Here is a 15,901-nt window from a genome sequence, read left to right as displayed (position 1 = left end):
CAGCGTAATAAATTATTAATTTATTAGCATAACAGATTAATAAAATTGTTAAATCTTATAATGCTGTACATAGTAAGTGGGCTTACATATAGGAGACGAAAACTGAATAAAAATCAGAATTAGAATTACACCAGTGTGTAATTACTTCTAAAATAGAAACTACAGGGGAACTCAACATTAAAAAGTCAAACTTTCTTCCACAGTGCATAACCTATAAAAAACTTAAACTAGACTTAGATGTGGTGTGTGTGTGTGTGTGTATGTATATATAGATAAATACACATATATATATATATATATATATATTTCTTTTTCTATTTTTTGTTTTTTTTTTGAGATGGAGTCTCGCTCTGTTGCCCAGGCTGGAGTGCAGTGGCATGATCTTGGCTCACTATAACCTCTGCCTCCCAGGTTCAAGCAATTCTCTTGCCACAGCCCCCTGAATAGCTGGGATTACAGGCATGAGCCACCATGCCCAGCTAATTTTTGTATTTTTAGTAGAGACGGGGTTTCACCATGTTAGCCAAGCTGGTCCCAAACTCCGGACCTCAGGTGATCCACCTGCCTCGGTCTTCCAGAGTGCTGGGATTACAGGCATAAGCCACTGAGCCCACTCTTATTTTTAAGGGTATGCATACAATAGTTTTAGTATCACAGTAAGTGCTGAAATTCTTAGATACATTCGTATTTTGAGTGACAACACTGCACTTAGCAATTACAATTACAAATCATTTGCAAATAAAAAAGTTATGAATTTCTCTTAAGAAAAACATTATTCTAAGCTACTGTGAGAGGGAATGTAACAGCTTCCCCTCATCCTACCCCTGGAATAATTAAATTCCTTTATTTTACCTACTTACCATAGAGATTTGTAACAATTTATAATTATAATACCAAAACAATGTCTGGATAAGAAAGATGAGTTTCTTACCCTGCTATATGAGAAAGTTTTAGAAGAATCTTCATTCCACAGATTGCTTCTCTATTTGGTTTATTATTTCTGTTCTTTGAGTACATTTTTAAAAAGACATGACAAGTACATAGGGTGAGGTAAGAAACAATCATGTAGCATTTAGTGCACTGAAAAGGATATAGGCAGTCCTTGTTTTACAGTTTTGTTATGCACCAATTTCAGTTACCATAATTTAGTTAAATAACACTAGTTCCCTACAACATGGTTCAAATAAGTTACCACTGTATATTAATTGAAATTGCATAAAGTATAAACTTTATTGGTAGCCTTTCAGTTCACAAATTACTACGTAAATAACAGATGCACATCATGATCATGATTAGAAAGAAAATTAGAAAGCAATATGACAATTTGCCAAGGCATAGAAAAGATACTTGCTCTGTGTCACAGACACATGATGAAAAGGCAAACTACTCAATAAGCAGACTACTAGATATGTAAAAAAAAGTGCATGAAAAGTTCATTAACAAAGAAATGAAACACGTTAACTCTCGATGATTCTAATATTTATAATACACTGTAAATAATAGTTTTACTATTTTTTCACATTTCTATAATTACAACTGACAGTAACAGAGTTTATGCTTTAACAAAAAATTTTAAAAGTCATGAAACAATTATAATTTTTCCTACTGATTATTAAGATTACTTTGCAGAATTTTAGCTTATGCAGTCATTTTTACAGTCCCATACTACCATGCACATCAAGGACTGCCTGTATACAAAATAAGACTAGAAGAGTTTGTAAAACTTAACTTTCTTAAAAATAAAATTAAGCAAATCAACACCAAAAAACTTCTTCAGGCCAGGTGCGGTGGCTCATGCCTGTAATCCCAGCATTTGGGAGGCCGAGGCGGGCAGATCACAAGGTCAGGAGTTCGAGACCAACCTGGCCAATGTGGTAAAACCCCATCTCTACTAAAAATACAAAAATTAGCTGGGCATGGTGGTGGGCTCCTGTAATCCCAGCTACTCAGGAGGCTGAGGCAGGAGAATCGTTTGAACCCAGGAGGCAGAGGCTGCAGTGAGCTGAGAGCATGCCATTGCACTCCAGCCTGGGTAATAGAGTAAGACTCATCTCAAAAAAAAACAAAAACAAAACAAAAAAAACTTCTTTAGAGTATAATTATAAGATTAATTATACTTTACATTTCTTACATTTTTATGCTCCAAACTCCTTTCCAGACCCTTAAACAAAAGGACAAATAGCTTATCTATCATAAGATGGCAAGCTGGGACAATGCTGAATTGATAGAAAGGTTCTCTCTGACTTAAGACAATCTGTGGCCGTCTTTCTAAACACTTCACCTTCAGTCATTAATGAAATTTACAATATTTTTAAGGGCCTCCCATAAAGCCAGTAGAGTTAAAGGCTATCCACTTCTGTTACAGACCCAATAACAGAATTCTGCCATGTCACATATACTGAATTTATCTTGGTTGCCACAACTATTAGCAGTGCTAGGAATGTTACATATGCAAACAGAAGTGAAGCTTCCATTAATATCAATGCTTCTGTCATATTAGAATTATTTTATTAACAACTATACTGGCTCATTTTAAAACATTTCCATAGTGAATAGCTGAGTTTTAGTCACTGGCAAAGTCAAGCCTATACTTCCTACTAACCTCTAATAATTTATGAAGTATTATATAAGAATTTTTTTTTAAAGATAGAAACGGGGTCTTGCTATGTTGACCAGGCAGGTTTCAAACTCCTGGCCTCAAGTAATCCTCTTGCTTCAGCCTCCCAAAGTGATGGGATTACAGACATGAGCCACCAGGCCAAACTGAGGATTCTTTTTGAGAAGCAAACTGAGGGGAAATTTTGAATATTCAAATGTCTTGTTTAGGCACTTCCCATTTGCTTTCCCTTTTACAATGAATGATTATTTGGCAACTTCACCGAAAATGGCTATTTTGAAATAACTACAGTGATTTCAGCAAGTGGATTAAATGATATGCCTTTGCCATTTTCACACTATAGTCACCTATAAGTAGTCAGTAAGAAAAACCTAGCATTTGACTTTCCATGAAAGGCAAAGACAAAGAATTAATTGTTCCCTCAAGAGCTTTTTTATTTAAACTAGGCCCCAAAATTAAAAAAATGGATTTTGAGACGTACATACAGACACACATATATACATACACATATACATGTTATACATGCCAGTTGGTAAAAGCAATTCCTACCTCAGGATCATCATCATCGAAATCATGGTAAGTGGAATGATCTGGATTATTTACTTTATCCAACAGCTCGATTGCCAAAGACCGTGTCAAATGTTGTGTTACAAAAGGATGCTATAAAAATTAAATACAGTGCAGAACACTTACTATAAATCTGATTGAATAACATTTTATCTTTTGAAAAATATATATATATTTCAGGGCAAAAATAATACCTGTAATAATTTTTCAGCAGTAGGTCTTTTTTTCGGATTTTTGGTAAGTGCCATTTTCACAAAGTGATGAAAACTATTTGACCTAAGAAATTTAGAAAATTAGACTTTTACATTCCAATTCATTTTTTGCTCATCTCACCATAAAAGTAAATAACATAAAAATACTTACCATTTCATTTTATCCTTTAGTTTAGGAGGCTGAAAATTGCTTTTTGTCATTAGAAATAATGCTCTGAAAAATCAACAAATCATTACACAGCATTTTAATATTTCACATTTTTATCTATTACACAAATTCTATTACTATTTGTTCCCCAAATAAGGTAAAACAAGACTAAGAAAATTACTTGTTCATGACAGCATACTAAGAGGATAAAAACCTTAAGCGTAAGATTCTTCAATGATGATGCACTGACCTCATTGGGTGTAAGTCAAACATAGGAGGCTGAAGCTCTGCAAGTTCTATGGCAGTGATTCCCACTGCCCAGAGATCACAGAGTTGATTGTAACCCCCCTTCCTCTCAACAGCTGCAACTTCTGGAGCCATCCTGAAATAAATATTCCAGAAAATAAAAACCTTCTGTTATATGTTTTCCTTTATACGCCCACCCAGAGGCACAAGGAATTATCACTATCTAAATTAAGGCCTCTTTAGGCCTTGGTTTCTGAAAAATAAATATGCAGTACTTAAAAGGTCCACCTTTTCCAAGATCTTGACATTTCATAAGACCCTCATTAGTAACTTGCTTTTGATTATACAGGCTCATAGGTGGAAGGGACTTGCCTTGCCTTGCCTCAGACGAGACTTTGGATTTGGACTTCTGGGTTAATGCTGGAATGAGTTAAGACTTTGGGGGACTGTTGGGAAGGCATGACTGGTTTTGAAATGTAAAAAGGACCTGCAATTTGGGGGGTGGGCAGCGGCAGAATGATATGGTTTGGCTCTGTGTCCCCACCCAAATCTCATCTCGAACTGTAATCCCCATGTGTTGAGGGAGGGGCCTCGTAGGAGGTGATTGGATCATTGGGTCAGTTTCCCCTATGCTTTTCTCATGATAGTGAGCAGGTTCTCACAAGGTCTGATGGTTTTAAAAGTGGCCGTTTCCCCTGAGTGCTCTCTCCTGCCACCTTGTGAAGAAGGTGCCCGCTTTTTTGCCTTACTCCATGATTGTAAGTTTTCTGAGGCCTCCCCAGCCATGCAATACAATACTGTGAGTCAATCAAACCTTTGTTTATAAATTTTAAAAAAGACTCTCCACTTCAGTCCCCTATTGGTGATTCCATTGTTACTTCCTTATACTAGTTACTAAAAAGGTTTATAAAAATATACAATTCTAATAGACCAACACATCCAAAATCATTCATGCTCCCAATCTCTCTGTACATGCAAAATTCAATAAATAATATTTGTAATAAGCAACCTATAGCTCTACTTCCTTTTATCAAAAAACTGCGACCTGGCAATCCCTGTTTTTACTTCACCAAAACTATTCCGTCGGGCACCAATAATCTTCATATTTAGTATTTAATTCATATTTACTAAAAACTTATTTGGCATTTTTTCTAGTTCTATTATAATAATGGAAAAGTTATAAAAACAAGTGTCTACTTTAAAAAAATGTATTTATTCAGAGGAAAGTTACCCAAATTCAGTAATTTTTTTGTTTCTCTTTACTTTGCTACAGTCTTATTCTAATTATACTTCCATAAATTTGAATTTGACTCATTTAAATTATTAATTATCAAATATAAAAATTTTCAAATCCTAAACAATATTTTTAAAAGCAACTAATTGAAATAAACATCTCAACTCTTCCATACTAAAGAGCAGTCTAGATAATCTTACAAATATACATTTATCTTCCTGGTATGATTTCAGGAAGGTCAAGTAAGTCAGTAAAGTCAAAAACAAAAAACCTTCTAACTTTCAAAACCCCTGGTCTTAAAATCTTTTAAATCTGAAACAGATCTTATGAAAATTTAAATTACTATAAGAAAAGCGAATTTCAAAGTGTCAGTTATTACTTTTATGATGACTAGATTCCAAGTAGCTGGTAGAAATGCCCTAGTGGAGTGGGAAATGCATGCAAGTGATATGCTCCTAACTTGCCTCCCCTTACTAGTTCACCACATTAGCTGATGCTCTCCCTTCTTCTATGTAAATACAAGGGAAACATTACACTTAGTACATGTCTACTCCAGCCAGCTAAGTTGTGTGCTTATCACAGTCAACTGGGTTCATCTCTGAAACTGTTTATTCCAGTTACATTTGCTATTGTAAACACATAGTTATAATGAAGGTTTAAAAGTTAGCGAATGCTGGCCAGGAGCAGTGGCTCACGCCTGTAATCCTAGCACTTTGGGAGGCTGAAGCAGGTGGATGGTTTGAGCTCAGGAGTTTGAGACCAGCCTGGGCAACATGGCAAAACCCCGTCTCTACCAAAAATGCAAAAATTAGCTGGGCATGGTGGCGCATGCCTGTGGTTCTAGTTACTTGGGAGGCTGAGGTGGGACGATCGCTTGAGCCTGGGAAGTAGAGGTTGCAGTGAGCTGAGATCACACGACTGCACTTCAGCCTGGGTGACAGAGTGAGACCCCATCTCAAAAAACAAAAACAAAAACAAAAACAAACAAACAAAAATTAGTGAATGCTTTAGAAAGACTTCGCTTTTAGAAAGGCAAATTTCTAAAGATGAGCCAAAAAACCTGGTACGTTAGATAAGAACATGACAATGGCAGAAAACTGGGAAGGCTACAGATTATATGATTCCATTTGTATGCCACTCAAGAAAAAGGCACAAATATAGAGACAGAAATCAGATCAGGGGTTACCAGATGCTACGGATGGAGGTAGAGCATTTACTAAAAAGGGGCAAAATAAAAGATTTTTTGGATAGTGTCAATGTGTTCTGGTGGTTTCTTACCACCACGGCATACAAGTTTTTCAACATTCATACAACTGTATGAATTTGCACAACTGTACACCTAATAAGGGTACATTTATGCCTCAATAAACCTGACTAAGAAATGTAGTTGATGCATTGGGGTGTGTGTGGTTTGCATTACTAAAATGGAACTCTAGTAAGTGATCTACTCTAAGAAAAGGCCTTGATTCTTATCAAAAGACTGTTGAATAAATGTACATATATGTCTTAAATTGAAATAAAATGTTTAAGGTACATATGTGTTTAATTTTGAGAACTGTCATTTCAAGCAGACTTTTTCGAACAACTGAATAACTGCCGATCTAATCACTTGGGAAGAGAGAGGTTCTAAATTTTTAGATTTTAGGTAGGAAAGATATAATACCAGAAAGACAGATACAGGGAGAGTGTTCCCAAAATTAACTTTACCTAATTCACAATTTCACATGTTCCCAAGGTATTTCCCACATTATTGCAAGAGTAATGACATAAATTTTTAACCTGTGAAACTGGAGTTGGAAATTTCATCATTAACATTCAGTGAATGAATATTGTATAGAATCAAGTCAGATCCTGAAGATTTAATGAGATGTTTACAATAAAACTGAGAAGACAGTGTACTTAAAAATGACAGCAATTCAAGCCCTCACTCTGCTCAACCCAAAACAATAAAGAGAAGAACAAAGAGAAATATATACACATACCATCTTTGAAAAGTCCAGCAGACATATTTTACCTAAAACCATAACACGCAGACTAAAAATAGAAGAATAGTAAATGATGTAGCGAACAGGAGGCAGGGCAAACCTAAGCAAGTGCCAAGGAAAAGAACAACAACTAGCAGCCAATGAGCCTCAAATACCCTGGAAATGTTGACAAGCTAGGTTTAAAAAGTAGCAATAGTAGGGTTGAGGTTGGGCTGGAAACAGGAGTATTAGAAAGTGTCAACAGTCAGTCCCTGGCATTCCTACTCTTATCCATTAAGCCCCAACAACTATTGCCCCCCAATTCCCATTGGATAAGGACCAAGACGAAGAAGAGAGACTGCAGACTCAAGAGACACCAGGAACCAAGGAGTGAAGAGGTTAAAGGGAGAGGACATGATTAAGTAGAAGTACGTATATAGAACAATGAACACCTCTGCTTCCTTCACTTGACCAGTTCTAGAACATAACAACCAGGTTTACACCCGACTTCCCAAACAAAAAGAGTTATGAACCAGTTTTTAGTGCCATGCTCTTCAAAGTGAACCAAAATGTAAGGATTAGTGGACATTTGAGGGAAGGCTCCATCATGAAAATATGAATGTAGAGAGTTGAGGAACTCTTATAAGTAGAACAAAAAAGATTTTTTTGTTCTTAGAGAAAATATAAGAAAATTAATAGATTAATTTAAGTGGTCCAAGATACAAACAATGAGTTCCATAGAGAGCAGGAAAAAGTATAGCAAAGAAATTATCAAAGAAATAACACAAGAGTACTTCCCAAAACTGAAAAGACATGAGTCTTTGGATTATAAAGCACAAATGCCAAGTACAATGAATAAAAGTAAAAACAATAAAAAAATATTTTTTGAGGTATATAATTATGGAATATCAAAACACCAGGAATGATTCTAGGGGGAGGAGTTACATTCAATAGATCATAGATAATGGTATCACACCATGGGCACCACAGAAGACACTAGTGCAATACTTCAAAAACTCTATCCTAGAATTACCCACCAAAATTATCAATCAAGTACAAGGATACACATGCAAAATCTCAAAAATGTTACTCCCATGCACGGTTTCTCAGAAAGTTATTAAAATGTGTTTCACACACACACAAAGGAAGGAGTACATCATGAAAGAAGAAGACCTAGAATCCAAGAAAGGAATGCTAAGCTGAAGATGAAAGACTGCCAGAGCAGAGCCAGGCAAAAGAGCTAGAGAATTCAACAGTCCAGGCTGGAACAGGAGGGAAAATGACTCCAGGAAGGATTATTCTAGGAAAACAAAAACAAAAACAAAAATAAAGCAACACCAACCCGACAAAAATCAGCACTGACAGATAATGTGACAGACTTTATGGTATAGAAAATTATACAGAGGCATCTTACAAAACTGCAAAATGAGGGAAGGTATGGAAAGTGTTAATCAGGGATTTAAAAACAGAAACAAGAAACTAAGTAAATTTAAAATGAAATTATTAAAATCAGGAAAAGCTTTTTTCAGGAAAGTGCTGTTAATTGACTCAGCAAAGTACACTGGAAAGATAAGATGATTGAAAGATGAATGAAGAGAGCTAAGATCTTCAACTATCATAACGCAGTATCTGTAAATGAATAATGCTAGAGATGGCAGAAGTTACAACTAAGAGTTTTCCTCATATGCCTTTTTAGCATTATTTGACTTTTAAAATATATATTGATGAAAAGATAGGCTGACATGAAAATGGTATATACATCATATTCTAATACAAAAAAATTAGTAGTAGCAATTAAAGCTATATGACTGCTGATGAGTCAGATGAAGAGGGCATCAGGGGAGTGGTTGCACATAAGCTGAAAGCAAGGTAGGAATTCCAGGGTGCTGTTACTTCAAAGTAATGGTATGAACAAAAAAAGCTCTATACCAATCCACCATTATCATCATACTGCTTAATATCACATCTAGCACATAGTAAGCGGCCAAAAACTATTCTGTAAATAAATATGCGAGTAGGATAGTTTTTATACTATCATCAGTATCTAACAGACAAACATGGCTAGAAAGGAAGATCCATGGAGAAGACTGGTAAGAGCTAAGGCTAATGAAGCAGACAGAGGCCAGATCACAGAAGACTCAACTGTCAAGAAATCTGCATTTGATCCTATAGGCAACCAAGACATGCCAAAAAGTTTTTAGCAAAGAGGTACTTGAATAATGTAATGTTGAAAGATTAATCACAATATGGACTGGAAATGGGGGTGAAGAAAGATATAAAAACACCTGTGAAAATACGTGAGAAATGTACAGGAAAAAGAGTCAGGATTTTCCAGCAAGGCTAGAACAAATATTAAGGTTTCTGAAAGCCATATCAATCATTAAAGCCTTTTCTCCTTAGTGAAAAATAACATGGTAGGATATTTTCTGGCCATGTAATCCACCCATAAGTGTACATGCCTAAATTACTTTGCCTGTTGATGACTTTTTTCTTAATCTCAGTCTGAAAAATTCTGACCAGTCTATTTTTTAGAAATGCTATATCCAATAATGATAGAACAAAGTATTAAATATCAATTAAAATACAATTACCAATATGGTGTGCCAATGAAAGACTTCCGTTTGGCAATTGTAGCTGTTATCTGTGCAGATACTCCAAAATCAGCTATTAAAAAAAATGAGAAACATTTAGGAAACTGAGAGAAAATAAAATTGTTTAAGGCAACATAAAAAGAAACTTTTAAAAGTTATTTTTATTAAGTTAATTTTACAGCAATACGGGATATTCTCAAACATCACATTACAAATTTTAACCTTAATGGACTCGCATTAAAATATCACAAAGTAGTGAATACATATCACAGCCAAATAGATTCCCATATATCCCCACATAAATCAAATAACAAAGGTCAAGATCAAATAATTTTGAAGAGAAAGTGATAGCTGAGAGAATGTAAATTGCCAAACTTATTAATATTGTAATTTCTAATTCTCAGGACCAGAAATCCAAGGAATATCACTGGAAGGGATCTTTAAGAGACATTATATTCCATTCACTTTCTCCATACCCATGATTGACATCAGATAAACCAGTAAGTCTACTTGCAGCTTGAAAAGACATTCAATCAGAATATCCCCAAACTTAACAATACATTTAGTACCAGTATCAGTCACTATCAGGAAATTATTTTTATGTATGATTTGTTACTATTCTTTAAGATAAGTATTTGGAGATCTAACATTTTCTAGTTTACTAATGATGACTTCTAAAACCTTCTCAAGTAAGATATATTATAAATAGTATGTCTTTGAGTGAGGCACATCACACTGGCACAAAATATTAAACTGCTGATAAAAACTGTTCACTAAGCAATCAATAGATAACTAAAAAGAACAGGACATATCTTTTCTGCTTTTCCCATATTTAGAAGTCACGGAAGAAATTTTTATTGTATGTTAATTTCTAGATACATATTCTTAAATATGATTAATCTCACAGGTTATAGTTCAAAATAGTTATATCTATATTTTTATAAAATGCCTATTTTTAATTTGGGTTTATCTAATAGATATAGTTTAAAATAACTGTTTTGTATTTGTTATTAACTATTTCATTTAATACTAACAAATATGACTTTGTTCATAAAACTATAACGAACACTTGTTCTTAAACTTGCAAATTAAGTCATTATTTAGGTTTTGAACTCTATTTTAATTGAAAATTTAACAACCTACAGTTACAAAATGAAATATGTTACTGTTTGAAATAAAGCAACAATCAGCATCTAAATTACATTCTTAAGTAAGTAATGCTGTATTTTATTTTAAAAGCTTTATGTAAAGAATAAAGTGTTTTTGGAGTTACTGATTTTTTGATATTTGTCTTATTTTTTGGTTACAAGGTAATTCTGTACAGATTTCTTACTATTACAGAAGTCACATTCCTGGGTTTAGAGGTGAAAGAATTCAGAAAGGATATTCTTTCACAGTATCTTTACAACAGATATGTCTTATGTGAAGGACAGACTTTATCCCTGTTTAAGAGAAGTGGATGCAGAGAGGCGACAGCATGGCAACGAGATTTCCATCTAAAAATACACAGATGCCGTCTTAGGAGAGGTAAAACCTGGTCCTACAAAGGAAAACATAAACTTTACTAAATCTTAGAATAGATTTGTGCACGTGACAAAATTCCAATTTACTTACCCAGTTTCACATGACCATTATCCGTTAATAGAATGTTAGCTCCCTTCAAAGTAACAATATTTTAGTTAAAGTAGGAAATAGATATTTTATCAGACAGCACGTATATAATAAATATACATATTTAAAATAATCACAGCCTTAGACCTAGAGATACTTAAAGTGTGCTTAATTAAAATGTCGTATCATTAGAGTCACAGGTAAATCTACTGTCCACTTTTTAGGCAACCTGACTATCTTTATAAAATGTTCTGCCTTGCAAAAAAGCTGCTACTAACATAGTATGAATGTTAATATAAAAGTGATATATTAGTTTTCATCAAAATGTTATTTCCTCATTGATCAAACACTATCACCACACTATAATGTAACCATACAATGCATTTTCAACTGTTTACATTACACTTTAAACTTGATTATTGTTTCCCATTTTTGTGTGTGTGTGTGTGTGTGTGTGTGTGTGTGTGTGTGTGTTTTTAAAAGAACCACCCTTTCTAGGAACTCACCATCAACTGAACCAGGGTTGGTATGTGAGACTGTACCTTGCTGCTTAGTACATGAGGTTGTCTATCCTAATGTGCCTTACCAAGTGCTTAGGCCCATCCAGTACATAAACAACTAGCCACAGGCCCACACAATTAAAATGTCACCCCTCTGCATGATCTGGTTGCATTTTAGCTACTTTTGCTTCTTGATCTAAGCTCAAAGTAGATAATGATGACTTCATCTTCAATAAGCTCAAAGTTTTTGGAAGAGATAGCAATACTATATCCCAAAGGTATTGTGGGCTCTTTGGTCCAAGGTGCCATCAATCATGTAAGTATGGGTTTGGTGGAAAAAATACTGGGAACCCTCCTACTCTCAACCAACATGAGGAAAAAACAGTAAAAGACTGGCACAGAAGACAGGGGGTTGGGGAGAAAAAAAAAGGCTCCCAAACTCCAAATGTCACCAGTGAAGCTGAGCTGCACCCACCCACTCATACTACTGTAGCTCTATGGAATAGTAGGGGAAGGAGAAAAAGGAAAGAGACTAGGAGCAGGGATTTTAACTTGATCTAGTACCTAGCTATCTAAGACTTCTGTCAGAGGCTTCAGTTTGGCCTTTCTTCAGCTCAGACTAACTTTCCTAAGTTATAGCTTATAATCACATCACTTGTACATTATGGCCTTCCTCTCCTCCCTCCTTTCCCTCCCTGAGAGGCTACTAGTAGTCAGGTGCTATTTTAAGCTCTGGGGTTACAATAATGAGTAAGTTCCAATTCCCATGGAGTTTACATCCAAGTAGGAGGAAAAAACTTAAAATAAATATATTTATCATCTATGAATGAATGAATCAACAAATTATTCAAAGTCAGGTAGAAATAATTACTCTGAAGACACAGCAGGGAAGGCCTCTCCAAAGGCAGTAATATATGAGCAGAGATCTGGGTGAAGGGTACAGAGCCACACCAAAATCTGGGAGAAGACTATTTCAGGAAAGGAGGAGGAAATTTGAAGACCTGGGGCTAGAATGAGCTCAATATATTCTAAGATCGGCAAGTTTAGTGTGGCTGGAAAAGAATGAGTAAAACAGAGAAAAGTGGAGTATAAGATGAGGTCACGGAGAAATGCATGGGTCAGACCACGTATAACCTTGTAGGTCATGGTAAAGGCATCTGGACTTTATACTGAGTACGATGGGAAACCAATGGTGGTTTATAAGCAGGAGAGTGACAAGATATGGTTGAAAAGGTCCCTTTGGTCGCCAAGCGGAAAAGTGACTACAAAACCACTAAGAATGGGAGCACTGAGACCACTCAGGCTATTACAAAAGACCACATGATATAATATTATGGTGGCTTAGACAGGAGTAGAAATGGTGGTGATGACCCAAATCAAATCAACCCAATTAGGCCCAGACTCTGAAGTCTAGCACACAAGTCCTTGCATAATGGAACACCAAACTACCCAACCAGTCCCATCTCTAATTAGTCTCATACATTCTCTTCTCCTCAATAATATGGTACAGTTTTTATGTTCTCTAAAATGGCCTCATACTTTCTAACTTCTGTATCTGCTCACATTGTTTTCTCTGCTTGAAATGTACTCCAACTTCCATTTCTGACAAAAATCTGACAATCCTCCCAGATCATCTACATGCCAATGACACAGAACCTTTCTTGAGCTGCTCATCTTCCTGTGAGCTCTTCTACCTTTGAACTCCAAAAGCTCTTTATGTCTTTTAAGTGGATCACAAAAAAATACCTTCAAACAAGGGATCTCAGCAGGTTATCTGCGAGTCCATTGAAATTTCTTGGAAAATTTGAAGACATGCGCATAAGGGCATTTTCTCAGAAGACAGTTCATAGTTTATCATCAGAAACCCAGAGAACGGTAAGATTTGCCCCAACCTCTATCCTCAAAAAAGGTTAAAAATCTTTATGTTAGAGAAAATGTTAGAAAACAAAAGGGGAAGAGAGAAATATGAGGAAGGATGAACAAAGAAGGGACAAGAAAAATAAGTGAAAGAAAAAAAATCTAAACTGGGGAGATGGCAGTATCTTTAGAAATATGCTAAGGATTCCTACCAGAGCACATGCTGTACCACTGGGCTAACCCCAGCACATTCAGAGCACCTGCTCTCCTTTGCCAGCTAAATAAATAAAAGACTATGAGAAGGCAGGACACAGTGGCTCATGTCTGTAATCCTGGCACTTTTAGGAGGCCGAGGTGGGATGATCACCTGAGGTCAGGAGATCGAGACCAGCCTGGCCAACATGGTGAAATCCTGTCTTTACTAAAAATATGAAAATTAGCCAAGCATGGTGGCAGGTGGCTGTAATCCCAGCTACTCGGGAGGCTGAGGCAGGGGAATCACTTGAACCCGGGAGGGGAGGTTGCAGTGAGCCAACATCGTGCCACTGCACTCTAGCCTGGGCAACAGAGCGAGACTCCATCTCAAAAAAAAAAAAAAAAAAGAAAAGAAAAAAGACTATGAGAAAGTGTCAAAGGTCAATTTATCCATTTTGATGCATTACTAAGACTTAGACTTCAGACTGCGAAAGCTCACTGAAATAGTCAAAGCATAAAACTTACTAAAAACTATAACTTGATGAAAGCTATAAGCTTACTCTGCATTTTACTAATCAATAACTACAAAGAAGCTAAAATGAGCTATTAAAACATTAATCTACTGAATGATATACTTTAAAAGGGTGAATTTTATGGTATGTGAATTGTGCCTCAATAAAGCTGCTATAAAAAATTAAACTATTAAAAGTATCACTCATTTTTATTATGGTAACATTTCAGATGCATTTATCAAATAAAACAATTTTGCTCAAAACAATTTGATCAGAGTATTTAAAAATGAAGAGAGGGTTATTATGTTAAAAATATAATGTATACCTTTATATCTCTGTGCATTTTTCCTTTACTGTGAAGATAATATAATCCCTGGAGTTTCAAAAAACAGAAAAATAAACAAGATTTTATCAAAGAGCACTCTTTGGGATTTTATGTAATCAAATGGGTAGTATTCTGTGTATTTTATTTAATCTTTACAGGAGATCTAGTACTAATCATTAACATATTTTAATGAGATATCCCAAAAAAAGATCAAGAAAATGACTAATTTTTCTAAGAAAATTTTCAGTGAATTCTACAAATAGTTTGAAATAACTTTTTAAAAGTATATACCTAATTAGTATCAGAGTGTTTGAATTCCCATGATAGTGCTTAATTTTCAAGCCTTTCTTTGGTATTAAGAGGAAAATATACAATAACAGATGCATAGTGCTTAAATTTTAGGTTATATCATCACATTTACACTTTAAAGTGTTTATTTGTAAATATAATTTGAGTTCATTACACAATTTTCAAATGTATTAAAACTCATTTTAAGAGTTTACCAAACTAAAATATTTAGTTCTTACTTTGCTGAACAGGTAATGCACAATAAGTAAAGACTTAGTTTAATGAAAAATGTTATTTTTGAATTAGCACTTGATTTACCTGCAGTGTTTCTCTGCTAACATATGCAATTTGCAGTTCTGACAGAGGTCCAGTTACTGTAAAAGAAGACAATTAATACTCATAAAATTAGTCAATGCATGTTTTTCAATATATAATAAAGTTTTACAAGTTTAAGCAACAGACTTAATATCCCTAAACAATTCTACTGAAATGTAAGCTAGGACTACAGGCATGAATTACCGTCCTACTGTGCCTGGCTCCAGTTTTTTTTTTTTTTTTTTTTTTTTTTGAGACAGGGTCTCATTATGTCGCCCAGGCTGGAGTGTAGTGCAATCACAGCTCACTGCAGCCTCGACCTCCTGGGCTCAAGTGATCCTCCCACCTCAGCCTCTTGAGTGGCTGGGGGCATAGGTGCATGCCACCACACCTGGCTAGTTTATTTTTCATTTTTTGCAGAGATGGGGTCTCATTATCTTGCCCAGGCTGGTCTTGAATTTCTGGGCTCAAGCAATCTTCCTGCCTCAGCCTCCTGAAGTGCTGGAATTACAGGTGTGAGCCATTGTGCCCAGCCAATTTTTTGCTTTTTAAAAATCTGATTTGCTCATTGTTGTATCTCCAGTGTGCAGAACAGTGCCTGGCACAGAAAAGCAGCCTGATAAATATTTATGGAATGAATGAATGTCTAAACTAGTCACTGAAATTAATTATATTCTCATTTTTATATCTCATTCATCAATATCATCTCTTAAACATCA

At 35.3% G+C, this 15,901-nt stretch overlaps 1 protein-coding gene across 6 annotated transcripts in view; it reads right to left on the bottom strand.

Annotated features, from left to right (window-relative positions):
* The window catches only part of MAP4K3 (mitogen-activated protein kinase kinase kinase kinase 3), a 188,011-nt gene that overhangs the window by 72,875 nt on the left and 99,235 nt on the right, over positions 1-15,901 (bottom strand). For all 6 annotated transcript variants that reach the window (XR_004669789.3, XM_034952985.3, XM_034952986.3 and 3 more), the window contains 8 exons: positions 15,186-15,241; positions 14,580-14,627; positions 11,194-11,236; positions 9,580-9,652; positions 3,795-3,926; positions 3,548-3,610; positions 3,379-3,460; positions 3,167-3,277 (listed from right to left, as the gene is read on the bottom strand). Coding sequence is in view for 5 of the 6 variants with exons in the window: in XM_034952985.3 (XP_034808876.2) it covers positions 3,167-3,277; positions 3,379-3,460; positions 3,548-3,610; positions 3,795-3,926; positions 9,580-9,652; positions 11,194-11,236; positions 14,580-14,627; positions 15,186-15,241 (608 nt within the window). In the remaining variant the exon portion in view is untranslated. The remainder of the gene's footprint in view (positions 1-3,166; positions 3,278-3,378; positions 3,461-3,547; positions 3,611-3,794; positions 3,927-9,579; positions 9,653-11,193; positions 11,237-14,579; positions 14,628-15,185; positions 15,242-15,901) is intronic.

Source organism: Pan paniscus, chromosome 12, assembly GCF_029289425.2.
Source record: "Pan paniscus chromosome 12, NHGRI_mPanPan1-v2.0_pri, whole genome shotgun sequence".
Taxonomy (NCBI): domain Eukaryota; kingdom Metazoa; phylum Chordata; class Mammalia; order Primates; family Hominidae; genus Pan; species Pan paniscus.
This window is presented reverse-complemented; position numbering and strand designations above follow the sequence as displayed.